Genomic DNA, 15011 nt, shown 5'->3' on the forward strand with positions numbered 1-15011 from the left:
TTAGCCCCTACGCAAATTACTGGGTATGTTCCTTCCCAGTTTGGACCCCACTGTCTTTCATTGGTTTCCACGGTGTTCTCTCCTTATTATTTCTTCATTCAGTTCGGATTCCACTGCTCTAGATTTTGTATTCACCGACAGGTCGTCCACAGTTTACATGAAGCATAATTGGGGTAGTATTGCTCCCTCTGACCCTCAGCTGCCTTTCAAAACATCATTCACTGTGGCCAGGTAACTTGCTTATGCGGCAGACTTGTCCCATTTAATATCGTACCTCACATTTCGTTGTGGGAGATCTCACCACTTTGTGGTAAGTAGATGGGACGACTTCTATTGCACTGAATACTGGGGCGTGGACTCTACTACGACAACTGTGGTCACCACGATAACTGAGCCTACAAACACTAGCAATTCTATCCCCCTAGTGGTTCAATCATAATTTTGTTAAAGCCAAATAAATTACTTTTAGCATTTCTTAAGGCCAAGGTCTATGTATGCATTTCATCTAGGGCACTACAAACCAATAAATCCACTAAGCTACTACAATCAATTAAAATTTGTTTGGTAAGATAGTTACCTACTAGGAGAGTTATTACCACCACCGCTTCATCATGGTAAGGCTAACCTTCTCCCCATTTTCTTACTAGTCCGCAGTATATAGTCCTCTCATCATATGTACTTCTCCAACTTATTTTAGGGTACGACTCCGCCAAACTGGATATCCCTTCCTCACGCCGATTATAGACATATCGCGGCGTATTTCACTCCATTGACGACTCCATTTCTAACTCGCTATTACGCGGTCTTCTAGTCCGTATTCTACCTCCATATCTTCTCGTTGAACCTGGCGACATAGTCTCGGTGCTTCACCATCCTCTTGTTTCACACAAAACAATCTTTGAAACGCCCACCCATTTTATTTATTTATTTTTTCCTAATGGATCGGATGTAATGAGTAACAAATGCCTTCTCCGGATCATTGAAGCTCTTTATGCCCTCCACCGCAAACGGTAAAACCAATTGGAAGTTCCTTCTTTAAGACTTGCCGGAAAAATATACACCACAACCAATCAAACTTCTTATCTTACCACCGCCCCAACGGTGGCAAATTGAATGTGTTGGAGGTGGTGCACCGGATCCTCCTTTCCATCAAATATGTCGAACTAAGGTGAACAAAGTTTTTGGGTACCTCCACCGCTCACCACCGCTACTACTAGGTTATGTCTCACCCCTCTATCGTCACGATTCGCTCCCGCTCTTTTTCTCTCTAGCATGTGTTGTACTTGTCGCTTTTTTTTCCTCTTCTTCTCATCTTCGTCACTCCCTTCTCCTCTAAACCTTTCATTTTCTTCTATCAAACAAACCTCCATCTCTTTCATTCTTTCCACCACAGTCAGATCTATTTCTCCTCCTACCGATTTTGTCTGGACTACCCTCTCTCCTCCGTCTGCCGCCACGACCTCCATTTTCGTTTCTCTTCTTGTTTTCCTTTCGGTGATGTCCAACCTTCTCCTACCTCTGGGTTTCAACCTCGTGGTCGTGGGTTCAGTTCCCGTCGGACGGCGCCAATGTTATGATCTCATTTTTCTAACCTCATTCTTCTCCTCCTTTTTTATCCGTCCTCCTTCTCTATTAGGTTTTCTCTTCTCTTTTATACTCGGTCCTCCGCTCTCTACGTTTAACCCTTGATCTTGCTTTCATCCATCCACTGTGCTACTCCCACGTGTCCTCTACTACGTGGCACATCTGAGATCCACCGCTATACTTTCGGTCCTCCACTCTCTACGCTTAACCCTTGATCTTGCTTTCATCCATCCACTGTGCTACTCCCATGTGTCCTCTACTACATGGCACATACAGATCCACCGCTATACTCGATCCTCCGCTCTCTACGCTTAACCCTTTATCTTGATTTCATCCATCCACTGTGCTACTCCTATGTGTCCTCTACTACGTGACACATACATATCCACCGCCTAGCCAATTATTCGATATCCTCCGCTCTATGGTTTTTGCATACTCATCCTAATAGCCCATTCATTCCTCCGGACCTACAAAGCCCATTAGGTTCTCCGGACCTATGAAGCCCATTAATTAGGTTCAAACTAGACCGTAACAGTTGAAGATATTCTAATGCCCTGAATTCTGGTCAACTTCATCGCTTCACACGAACTAGACGTACACATTTTCACCCTCTAATTAATAGAATGGGCATGATATTCCAAAGTTCTCTAATATGTCTAGAAACACAATTTTGTAAATTAGAGTTTTCAGCAAAGAGATAGTAAACTCTGGCATTACATAGAATATTCTAAAACTTACATTGCTTATAATCTTATATCATATATTAGCATCTTCTTAACATTTGTGACTGATATTACAGGAGTATGTGATAACTGAAAAAGTATATATGACTATATGAGACTCACATTACCATTCACATTCTTGTCTTTCTAGCACTTGAATCTCAAAATGTTTTCCACAACTCTACTGACTTTCTATCGTTAAATTTTGCTAAAAAAACATTCTAATAAGAAAAAACTGAATGAGTTCCAAAGTTCTAACAAAGGAATCATGAAGTTTCAACCTACACTTGAATAGCTTTACAGAATCTAATCATTCTCTAGCAAGTCAATAAGCAAGTTAATACTCCTCAAAAGAACAGGCTATCGAGGACTGGAGATCTACTAACTACATAGAGGACCACGACATCCCACCATGCTTCCAAATGAATGACATCCTCCATACTTGTCATCTTCAGCTGAAACAACAACCTTCTCTTTCTCTTTCTCCTTCCCTTCTTCTTGTTTTTTCAATTTCTTCCTTTTATCATCTTCTTTATTCTCACTTAATAAAAAAGAAAATACTTTAATACCTTGGAATAAATTGGTGTGATTGTTATTGGATTCTGTTGTAACGGAAACGGAATCTGTTGTGTCAGGTTGTAAGCCTTTTGCGAGTTTGAGTTTGTGGATACGGAATTCGGTATCGCGTTTACGGGATTGTTCACGTTTGATTTGCAGCGGCTTCTTCGTCTTTTTTAACTTTTTCTCGGTTGTCGAAATTGTATACGTTCCAACGTTTTTGAGGAAGGATGTTTAGACCACCGTGGCCTCCCATTCGTCTGGTGGAAAGTTTTTCTGTTGGTGAGACAAGGAGAAGAGTGGACGAGACTTGTTTTAGAGTAATAAATTTAGGGGTGGAACTTGGGTCGGTTAGCCCAAGCCCAGCCCAGCCCAGCCCAATGTACTAAAACCTGACTTTTGTTGGTCCTGACCCGGCCCTCAAAATTGCATGCTCAAGTTCTCAAAAGTTGGCCCTCACAGATTTAAGGGGAGGGCTAGAGTTTAGGTTTTGAAACATGACCCGGCCCTCAATCACGAAGGCTTTTATGGTTTGAGGGCGGGGCTTGCCCGAGCCGGTCCTTTTATCACCCCTATCCTGGGCTAACATGTCAAATCTATGGTATGGATTTGGTTTCGTAAAATCAAAACCCAACTCGATTTTGGATTGGACTAGGGTTAGAATATCAAAAAACCGAAAAACCCAAGCTCGTGTGCATATATGTACTTATATCTTTTGATTATTATATTTTTGTAAAAAATAAAGTTGATAATCTTTATTTTAGAGAGAATAATGTAATCAACAAGGTTAGTTTCTCTTTCAAACAATCAAATCCCTTTGATTTTATTATAATATTTCAATTTTAGTGTTTTTTATCTCATAATTCCAAAAAACAAAGCCCGAGAAATTTGACTAATCCAACCCAACCCGAATTAGGCTAGGGCTTAGACTTAAAATTTAAGGACCGACTACGACTAGAGCTTGGTCCTGAACCCGGGTTGAAGAATTTAAAATTTGGGTTTGGGCTCGGGTTATGCCTCAACCCGCCCGGATTCCACCCTAAATAAATTGTTTTTCTTTTGTTAACGTATGTTGTGATGTGTCAAAGTTTCATCCTGATTTCACATAAATTCGGTATTTATCGAGACATGGCGTGATATGTCGAGATATTAAAGTTACTGAAAATATTTTAGCGACAAATTGCATTTTCTAGTAGAGGAATGTCTAGGGTTTTTGAGTTATTACCAAACCAATGGACACCATTACCCCTCCTTCACCGCCAAAACAAGAACCCAAACTCGAACCCGAACCCAAAAAACTCAAAATGTCCACATCTGACGACGAAGAACAAACCATAACCATTACCAACCCAGATCAAAAGCCCAGATACAAACGGCGCAAGATAGCAATATTCTTGGCCTACTGCGGCGTAGGTTATCAAGGTATGCAAAAAAACCCTGGAGCTAAAACCATCGAAGGTGAACTGGAAGAAGCACTCTACTTATCCGGTGCAATACCCGAACACGACCGGGGCAAGCCCAAAAGATTCGATTGGGCTCGTTCAGCCCGAACCGATAAAGGTGTGAGTGCGGTTGGTCAGGTTGTTTCGGGTCGGTTTTATGTCGACCCACCTGGATTTATTGATAGGTTCAACTCAAATCTTCCTAATCAAATTCGGATATTTGGGTTCAATCGCGTTACTTCTTCGTTTAGTGCTAAGAAGTTTTGTGATAGAAGAAGGTATGTTTATTTGATTCCTGTTTTTGCACTTGATCGTAATGCACATCGTGATAGAGAGAGTGTTTTAGCTAGTTTGGGCTCTGATAATGAACTTGTCAAGTGTTTAGAGTGTTCGGAACGAGGTAGGAAAGTTTTAGGTGCAATGGGTAAACACTATAGTGGAGCAAAGATTGAAATTGAATCTGTGGTGGTGGAGGTTAGAGAAGAAAAAGTGGAAATGGCATCAGTTGAATGTGGAAATGGGGATGAGAAGGGGGTTTTGGAAAATGGAAGTGGATTTAGTTATGGAGAAAAGGAGAAGGAGAGGTTTAATAGAATTTTGAGTCATTATGTGGGAACACATAATTTCCACAATTTCACTACTAGAATAAAAGCCGAAGATCCATCTGCAGTACGTTTTATTATATCGTTTAATGCAAATAGTGTTGTTATGGTTGACGGGATGGATTTTGTTAAGTGTGAGGTTGTGGGTCAGAGTTTTATGCTTCATCAGATTAGGAAGCTGGTCGGGCTTGCAGTTGCTATCATGAGGGATTGCGCACCGGAGTCTTTGATTGAAACAGCTCTGCAGAAGTAAGTACTTTTTGGTTATGTTTTTTGGAACTATGAATTTCCTATTGTTCGCAGTATGAATTTGTTGTTTCTGTGAAATTTAGGGATGTAAGGATTAATGTGCCCACAGCTCCTGAGGTTGGGCTTTACCTGGAGGAGTGTTTCTTTTCTTCATATAATCAGAAGTGGAAAGACACGCACGAAGAAATTTCAATGGAAGCCTATGTGGAACAAGCCGAAGACTTCAAAATGAAGCAAGTGTACTCTCATATCGCTTCCATGGAGCAGAAAGAGGGTTCTGTGGCTGTCTGGCTTCACTCCCTAAACCTTCGAAACTATCCTGATTTGCGTTTTGTGGAGGATAATGAAACTTGCACCATTGGAGAAAATGTTCAAGTTGAGAGCATTGGCGGCAAAGTATGATTGGCTCTGCCACATCATCTATGAGGAAATATCAATGTTCCAAAGTGGATGCCAATCGAGGGCTGGTCACTAACTGTGTACGTGCCTTACATTTACTTTTTGGATACTAATTATCCTCCACTGAGCATGCATCTGGACTCTGGAGTAGATTTTGTAGGAAAAACAAATATGGATCCAATTTGTTGCAATTAATAGTTACAATTACTGCCTTTTGTTAAGGATTTTTCTTTGGACTTGCTTGACTTTCTCAAATCATACTATGAATTGCTAAAAAGGTTCAAAATACTCTTCTTGACCCGTGGACATTCCAATGTTGGGAAGGATTCATACTTTGAGCATGCCTACATGAATATTGAATCTCACCACTTTATTTGAGCCTCTGTTTATGCTTACTGTTTTGTTATGCCACTGATCCATTTGTTTAATTTTGTGGCAGATCCTTAGTTGATTGGATATTTACATGTGACTGCATTTGTATTAGGCTTTTAGGAAAATAGTGGAATTGACTGAATTTGTGCTAGACTTCTCACCCTTCACTGCAATACAAGTGAAGGCGCAATTTTCGTTATGTGCTAGTTCATAATTTATTGGTCAACATATACCTCAACATCCAATGTACTCGTGGTGAGCATCTTACCCACCTATTGCTTTTCAAAGAGCGCCTCGCAATCTCTAGTACTGAATGGAGTTTAGAACGTCTATTTGTTTTACTTATGTCTTTTTTATATATTGACCTCTTCACAAGTCTTCAAGGAAATCATCACAGGTTGTAAACATTGAATTGCTTATATTTTGAGCATGGATCAATGTCCCAGGGTGTTGCCAGCACCTTTAGATCCATTAATTCACCTGCTTGACCCAGTGACTGAGTAGACGAAACAGGAAGTTTTTATTTCAGTTTATTTTCTTTTCTGTTTGCTAAAAATTACAATATAAAATTGCATGGCGTATGAAGGTACAGGTGCAAATGAAATGGACTAGACACAATTATCATTTGCAGCAGCAAAACTATACAGTCCCGAGCCAGTTTTCCTTTCCCACATATTATATCAAATTAGCATCTCCTCTTGCAAACTGAGCTTACGGTCCTATACATGTATCACCAATTTTATTTGACCCTCAGCATGTACTCAGAAATGTGAGGATGTAGAGTTCAACATGGAAGTTTCAAGTTCGTGTAGTATAAATTAGAGATATCTGTAATTTATCTGTCTTATGGAGTAGGAGTGGTTTCAAGTAACCTCTCCTAAACTGGTTGTCATACAGAAAAATCAGTTAATTTCAGATTTTAAGCAAATCAAGGATCATAAACTTTGAATTTCATTGAGAGTCGGGAAGATTAGGTATTTTTTAGGTTAGGAACTTAGATTGATCAAACTGAATTAATCAAGTGAGCGGAGCGAACATTCTAGGCAGAAAAGAAAGGAATACGGAGACGAAAATGTACTTGGTTGGTTTCTTTCTGTCCTCATCTCTTCTCTTCTTCCCTCTCCCTCTTGGTCCCTCTCCGCTCACACCCCACTGGCTTAGTACTATACTAGTTATGGAGATGGGTGGCAAGTGGCAAGTGGCAACAAATTCACGGTCTACAAAACAGGAGCAGAAAACTTACATGGGATGGAAAGCAGCCGAAAAAAAGAGAGGGAAGCCATCAAAGGGTCTAAAAGTGTCAAACTCAAAAGGTCATATTCATAAAATTTCAGAGCAAGACCACCAGAATTAAAAACGAAGAATCGAATAGAAGAGAAAAAATAATAAGTAAATAAAGGCAAAAGAGTGAGTGATCCACTTCCGAAAGTTGATACCTTTTTCTTCAATCTCGAATCAAACCCAACTAAAGGTATCAAATCGAATGATCGTCAGAATTCGATGGGGCATTTGATGGATGGAAGAGCCGTGAATTAGATTCTAGTCAGTTGTTGTGGGCCCGGTCGAATATCCTTGTTTTCTTACAATATATATACATATAGAGGTCCAAGGTGGTTCTCTACTACCCCAAGCATCATTTTCTGGTTCGTTTTTCATCCCTTTCTGTGGACTGAAGTTGTCTATTACAGTGCATAGAATATGTAAACTGACATTTGTATTATGGTCGACGCAGGAGTTCTTTTTTATCTTACGGTTAACCTGTGATTTAACATGGGTGGTCTAAGTAATGTACGTATACCAATTCACGTCTCATTTTTTCTTTACATAATTTCCTCTTTCTTTCTTTATTTATTTTTATTTCAATTGCAGGAACATCGTGAGGGTAGTCAGGACAGAGATCAGAGTATGCTTTTCTTGTTTGTGGATTTTCATTTCAATTGTTTGTTATATAAATATTTTAGTCAAAAACTAATTATGTTCAGTGGGTTATTGTGCAACACCTTACAACATGTACTTTGGAGAAGGACATGTTCTGATACTCGCACTATGCAATTGTAATCATATGCAGGTACAGTGCTACGGGATGGAAAGGAAATACTTATCCAGGTACAATTGATTGGGAAAATATTTCTATATCTGTACATAGGATTCCCCCAATATTAGTTTGTGGTTTTAGCATTTCAAACTTGTTATATATTATTAAAACGAGAATATTAGCAACGATCTGTATGCTTTAGAATCAATCGTTTACAATAAATCCATGCAATACCACGTTGTTTGTCTATACTACATGCTTGTTATGCTCACTGGTTTGATGAAAACCAGGCTTTCAATTGGGAGTCGCATAAAAATGATTGGTGGCAAAACTTAGAAAGATTCCTGATATTTCAAAATCTGGGTTTACATCAGTATGGATACCACCTGCAACAGATTCCTTCTCACCTGAAGGTCAGCTATCTTAGAAGTGGTTTGCCAATTCTGTTACTTTACGTATACACAGCTTGTGGTTTTATCTCCTTCTTTTGACCTCTCTTGAAGGTTACCTACCACAGAATCTTTATTCGCTAAACTCCGCTTATGGGTCTGAGCACCTGTTAAAAACTTTACTGCAAAAGATGAAGCAGTACAATGTCAGAGCAATGGCTGACATCGTTATTAATCATCGTGTTGGAACTACCCAAGGGCATGGGGGAAGATATAATCGTTATGATGGGGTGCCATTATCATGGGATGAACGTGCTGTCACCTCTTGTTCTGGTGGACTGGTAAAAATTATTTATTCTGCTCTTCGTTTTCCCTCCTGAATTGCTTTAAGTACTGTTTTTAGATATTTCATCAACAAGTAGAGTTGTACATGTGTAAACCTGTTTGCATGACTGATCCAGGGAAACCAAAGCACTGGTGACAATTTCCACGGGATTCCCAACATAGATCATACCCAAACTTTTGTTCGGAAAGATATTATCCAGTGGCTATCCTGGCTCCGCAATAATGTCGGATTCCAGGATTTTCGTTTCGACTTTGCAAAAGGGTCAGTAGATCATAATTGTTTTTATAATCTTTGTGAAGTTGATTTTCGTACTTATTAGCTCAATATACATTTCTTGATGTTCAACTTAGCTATGCGCCAAAGTATGTCAAAGAATACATTGAGGGGGCAAAGCCAATCTTTTCTGTTGGGGAGTACTGGGATTCATGCAATTACAGTGGTACCCGCTTGGAATACAACCAAGGTAAGTTACTTAAACCGTGTTTATTATGATATGATCAAACAACTATGAGTAGGTACAACTAGAATCCATTTTGAAATTAGTTGCAATATTTGGTGCTTTTATTGGTTGATATTTGATGAGTGGACATCAGACACTTTATGGCAAAGTGCTATCCATGTTTCGTTCCATAGTATGGGGTTTGGGGGTTTGGAATCTGTCATTTCTTAATTGATTTATGATTTGGGTCTGAAAATTGGGTTGATGGATAAGTGAACATCTGTTTGGTACTTTGTTTAACAAACCTATGTGTATTCAATATATGGAAGGGCTTGGTCCAATTATATCGACCTTCAAAGATGACTAGTAAACATTCACTGAATATGTTTGAGATATTGTTATTATTAACTCGTCTGTGTAAATATTTAATTAATAAACTTTAAGCACTTGCTTTTTACACCAACATTAGATTTATTTTGATTTGATTTTATTATTATTATTATTATTATTATTATTATTATTATTATTTATGTTCGAGGTTCTAGTTTTGGTCATCAGTACAACCTTACTTTTTCTATGTATAGGTGACTTCTTACTTTAAGAATCAAAACTTGTGCAGATAGTCACAGACAACGGATCATCAATTGGATTGATAACACAGGAGGCCTTTCCACTGCATTTGATTTCACAACCAAAGGAATACTTCAGGTATTATATTGGGCAGCTACCAATACTTTTACATGATCTGTTAAGTTTTCAATTTTTTATCTTAATCTTTTAAGCTTAAACTATCTTTATCTGTCTAGATGTTCTGGGTACTACAAGGATATGCTTGGCAAGTTATTAATGTGAAGATTTTTTTGTCCATACAGGAAGCTGTTAAAGGAGAACTGTGGCGGTTGTGCGACCCTCAAGGGAAACCACCAGGTTTAATGGGATGGTGGCCTTCAAGGGCTGTCACATTTATTGATAACCATGATACGGGTCAACACAGGTACTTAAAATACACATGCACATGCACACACACAGAGTTTTGGCCCAGTGGAGATGGTTGAGCTATATTAGGAAACATTTTCCCTTGCCCCTGATGCACATTATTACACATTTTGAATCTCTGGTCTTCCCATTTTTGGGTTCGACCTGTGAGTAAAAAGAGTGTGTAAATTGGCTGAACTAAGGGTTATCTCAAGTGTCCAATCTTGCCTTATTTTTAAAGTCAGTAATAGAATAGATAAACCATTGAAGGAAAGAGCTGCAGATCAAATGGTTAAGTAGATGTGACCCAATAAGTTCAGTGTGGTAGGATCTCCTTCTAAATCAATCAAATGTCTATGATCTCCCCATCTTAATACAATATTCGATACTTTTTTACTTGATTATTCAGGAGCAGAATACTGTTCAATTGCTTCTTCTTCTTCTTTTTTGTTAAAAAATCTGGTTAGCAGTCATTGCTACAATCATCTTTCAGCTAGAAGTTAAAATTCTACTTCTGGTATCAGTGACATTCTGTAATTCTTGCAGGGTCATTGGCCTTTCCCCTCAAGTCATATTATGGAGGTACGTTAAATTTTTCTTTATACTAGTTCCTCTGTGACATAAAATTGCAGTATTCTCTTTTTGTAATCTCTATGCTCATCATGATTTCATGTTCAGTTTACTCCCATGGATTGAAGCTTATGTTTGACACCTTAGACCACCATCTTCCATAACTGATAGTGAGAGGAGACATTTGTTGGTGTGTGTGTCTGTTGTGTCACCTGTGTGTCGGTGGGTGGGGGGATTTTTTCAAGCTCATTATATAAAATGGCTACAAATCGTTAGTAAGGGGTGACTTTTGGTCTTGTTTGATTGTTCCCCAAGGTGTGGGCTTAACAAAGGTTGATTTGGGAAAGCACGTAGTGTATGCTAGGCATCAAACAGCACCACAACGGAAACATGGAATTAGCTGTCCACTTGGTCCGTTTTTTTAGGATATGTAACTTTTGAATCACAACTCATCTGTGGAGGTGGTGACTGTTCCTTTGGTTTGCTATAACATATGATCGTGTCCTATGTTACCATATCTATAACAGTGTAATAGTGATTATGTCGACTTTGGTTTTGATATTAGGATTTTTGCTTTAGTTGACTGAGGTGGTGCTTAGATAGAACTTAAAATTTGAGGATCTTTGAGCATAAAGAAAGAGAAATGCACAAGTTATTATCGGAAGTCAAGGATATTCTATTTGATTGGGCTTGTGCTAATCCATTGCTTAAGGGTATAAACTTTTTAGACTTTATGTGTAAATGGGATATGGGATTGTGAGATGAGTAGGTCTTTGTCTTTTGGGAAACTTGGGGTGATTATATGAAATCGAGTAGTTTCTTGCTACTTAGACTGGATAATATTGTAATTCTTATTTTAAAATCTATACATTTATATATAGTGAATTTTAACGATAAAAAAAATAAAATAAAAGAAAGATAGAACTTCACTTTTTTCCACCTAAAAGATTAAATCATCCAACTTTCCTGAAAGTTTGACCATGTATTCAACAGGGTTATGCATATATTCTGACGATCCTGGAATACCAACAGTATTCTACGATCATTTTACGATTGGGGTGAAACCATCCATGACCAGATTGTGAAGCTGGTATGTTGAGAATCTCCATTGAAACAGTGTTTGCGTTGAATTCCTCTTAACTTTATTGAATTCTTTGCAGATTGATATTCGGAGAAGTCACGGAATACACAGTAGGTCTTCAGTTAGAATTTTGGAGGCGCGTCCAAATCTCTACTCTGCGATCATTGGAGAGTGTGTATGCATGAAGATTGGGGTTGAGTCGTGGTGCCCAGCTGGTGGAGAGTGGATATTGGCAACTAGTGGTCGCAATTATGCAATTTGGCACAAGTAATGCTCCTTTCATCTACAATTATGATTTACATGTCTATGAATAATTTAGGCCTTCGTCGAGATTACTAAGGCATATGTAAATAAAGAGGACATTTGTCCGATTTCGCAGATCTTGAATGTTTTGAGATCTCCAGTATAAGTAAATAAATGTGTATGTTCTCCTGTTAAAATGCCATCTATGATATCACCCACACGGTCACACCAAAGTTCCTTTTTATTTTTATCCCTCTGTTGTGTTATTGAAATTTCAACTAGGATTGTTCAAGGGGACCTCAGTCTTGTGGGCGACTGTCCTGGTGTAATGTGGCCACTCCAGTCATTTGTCCTCCAAAATGGAATCACCGTTCACCAGTGAAACTGTTATTTGGTGTAGCCCATTGCGGGTAACAACCACATAATAGCGAACCAAACTGCGCTTAATGATCCAACAGTAATTAATGAACAAAATATTAATTTGAAAAAAAAAAAAAATGAGGCCCAAAAGTCTGCCTGCCATTCGACAGGTCAAAGGAGTCTTCATCATGAATGCAACGTCCAAAACCTTTTTCTCTCTGCCTTTGTACGAAACTACGAATTACAAAAGATTAGCCCATTGCCAAAAGCATCTCTTTGACTTTCGTACGTGTCTTTTGATTTCTAATTCTTTACTCCTGAAAACACCAGCCAGTCTGATTTCTGTGAACCGGTGGTTCAAAAGCCCAGATCATTAGATCTTCCATCAAGGAAGAGTGGATTTGCATGCTTGCATTCCAAAAGTCTCTTTTCAGAAAGCAGAAGAAGATTTAAGGGGGTTAAGCTATAAAGATAATGTGTGATTTTGTATACGTTACGAGAAAGTGAGAATTAGTAGTCATTATCGAAAAAAAAAACGAGAAAGTGAGAATCTGTAGTGGGTTGGAGCGTTAGACGTGACACAATGAAGGGAATGTCAAAAGCATCCTATGGAATAAAATCGTTTAGTATGAGAATATGAGATGGAAATGGGTATCTTAATCAAAGTGGTGTTTCATATATAGAAAAGTATTAGCTTGGTTGTCTCCATGCAAAAAACGACCTTAATCCCATAGATGCAAAAATCCATATCTTGTAAGAGTAGGACGTTCAATTGCACTACGGCAGGCAATTAAACTATACCAAGCTTGTTGGACCTCATGGTGACATGGAGAGAATGCTAGTTGCTTGTTGGATTCAATAGCGGCCATCTCACGTATACATTAGCACTGAAACCTCAAGCTGACTTCAGCCAAAACTTGGTATTGGTATTTCGATAAACATCATTTTTCAGCAATCTCCTATGGTTAGAGTTTAGCAGAATTACTCGATACAAAAGTGGTTGGATATATATGACATTTCGTCTTATTAGCAAGAGAACCAGACCAGTGACTGAGAGAATAAAGAAAAATTGGGAAGCACATATGGTGGTTGTAAGATTCAAAACAAGAATGATGAGCTTGATGACGATGGTGATGATTGTGATATGTTGTCTGCTCTCTTTCCAGCCATGCTACCATGTGACCCATCTTTCATCTACCCCCATTACATCTCTATATTTAGTATCTATGTATATCACCTACAAGAACCAAGGTCCATCATCATCGGTCACGTGACACACTGTCATGTTCTTCATCATTCTTCACATGTTCTCTTGCTTCTCAATTATCTTTCTTCTTGGTTTTCTCCATGATTCTTCTATATAGTAATTTAACTCTTGTTTGGTCTCCCTAATCATACCAGCACAACTACACTCTCAACTTCCCATACGATACTTATTCACCAGAATATATAGGTAGAGACTCTTGTTGTCTATAGTTGTACTACGTTGATTAAAAAAAAAAAAAAAAAACTACTGCGTTCACTAACAGTCTACCGCTCTACCATGCAACGGGAATAAACGAATAATATAACTATACAATGAGGTAAAAGGTACTGTTACGTTATTATTTATAACTGGACTTTTTTTTGGTAAATATATATAACTGGACTCGATTATTAAAGCCACTATCTGCAGGTTCCTAAAAGTATATTTTTGGTCATTCGCAATTTTTTATTCTATGTCGTAAATTGTGGCGTTTCCCAAATTCAACCTATAATACAGCAATTCGTATAATGATGTATCAATAGCCCTACAGTCATCTGTAGTTTGATTCTTCAAATTGATGTCTGCCTACAGTAGTGTATCAGTGTGTGATAGCAGCTATATATAGCGGCCTAACTGCCTCACCCAGCAAAATTCAACAATTAAAGCCACAGTCATCCTATATAATCAACGTAACAGGCAATGATTAAAGCTGTTGAATTATCTTAAAAGGACAATTCTCTTGTCAACGCCTGCTCCCAATCCCCATTATCTAATCTGAAATTTCTCACTAACCATTACTAGTAAAGTGTCTAACTTTGACAACCACACGTACATTTCAATATTGCATAACCACATCTAGCTTAATGTGATTTCCTTTTTCTAGCAAAAAAAAAACAAATGTGATTTCTTTTCTTGATTGCATAAGCTGTAAGACTGTTTTATAAAGAGAGATTCGATCTCTTTTGAGACCTCACCAATTCAGAACGCCTAATCATGAAAAGTTAAGATTTTCATGCATCGAGCAGTGGGCGAAGCAGCATGTCCAACCTGTACCCTCTCCCTCTCCTGTTACTCCACCCACTCAACCACAAAAGCTAGTGGACAAAGAAAGTTAGCACCAAAAGATCAGAAAACAAAAGTCCACGGACTTTCTCTTAACAGTCGAGTCTCAGCCTTGGATTCTGAGTTCCACAACTTCAATAGATATGAGTATCCTACTATCAAAGCATCAAAAACAACATAATTGCATTATCAAAATAAATAACTTGACGTATTTGAGCAAAAAAAAAACATAACTTGGCGTATTTTTATTTGGGTAAAGAACATGACGTACTCATTAAAATTTGCTGTGAAACAATTGAGGGGCAACGTATGGTTCATGATATCTGAATCATTCTAT

The 15011-nt window shown here is 38.3% G+C and overlaps 2 protein-coding genes across 3 annotated transcripts; both read left to right on the top strand.

The window, feature by feature from the left end:
• The first annotated feature begins 4012 nt into the window (after positions 1-4012).
• Positions 4013-6456, top strand: LOC147520219 (uncharacterized). Of its 2 annotated transcripts, XR_015212528.1 has the most exons (3): positions 4013-5157; positions 5241-5636; positions 5996-6456. XR_015212528.1 is itself a non-coding variant. In XM_086591752.1 (2 exons), exons 1-2 carry the CDS (start codon positions 4097-4099, stop codon positions 5557-5559), a joined length of 1380 nt encoding a protein of 459 aa, XP_086447878.1. In that variant the 5' UTR covers positions 4013-4096; the 3' UTR covers positions 5560-5844. The 2 variants fall into 2 exon arrangements, 1 of the variants encoding a protein (XP_086447878.1); XM_086591752.1 differs by lacking the exon at positions 5996-6456 and having other exon boundaries at positions 5241-5844.
• A 975-nt stretch (positions 6457-7431) lies between these two features.
• LOC147520220 (putative alpha-amylase 2) lies at positions 7432-12181 on the top strand. Its single transcript, XM_086591753.1, is given in 17 exon segments — positions 7432-7571; positions 7661-7716; positions 7798-7831; positions 7997-8034; positions 8254-8296; positions 8299-8376; positions 8467-8693; positions 8814-8959; positions 9049-9161; positions 9757-9845; positions 10010-10121; positions 10316-10326; positions 10659-10694; positions 11676-11694; positions 11697-11726; positions 11729-11772; positions 11843-12181. Coding segments are annotated over 16 exon segments (1230 nt in total). The 5' UTR covers positions 7432-7571; positions 7661-7698; the 3' UTR covers positions 12035-12181.
• The last annotated feature ends 2830 nt before the right edge of the window (positions 12182-15011 follow it).

The sequence above is a fragment of the Coptis chinensis genome, chromosome 2 (genome assembly GCF_015680905.1).
Source record: "Coptis chinensis isolate HL-2020 chromosome 2, ASM1568090v1, whole genome shotgun sequence".
Lineage (NCBI taxonomy): Eukaryota > Viridiplantae > Streptophyta > Magnoliopsida > Ranunculales > Ranunculaceae > Coptis > Coptis chinensis.

Coding starts and splice junctions, on each gene's coding strand:
- LOC147520219 (XM_086591752.1), top strand. CDS start 4,097: ATGGACACCATTACCCCTCCTTCACCGCCAAAACAAGAACCCAAACTC. Junction 5,158..5,240: donor ATTGAAACAGCTCTGCAGAA/GTAAGTACTTTT, acceptor TGTGAAATTTAG/GGATGTAAGGATTAATGTGC.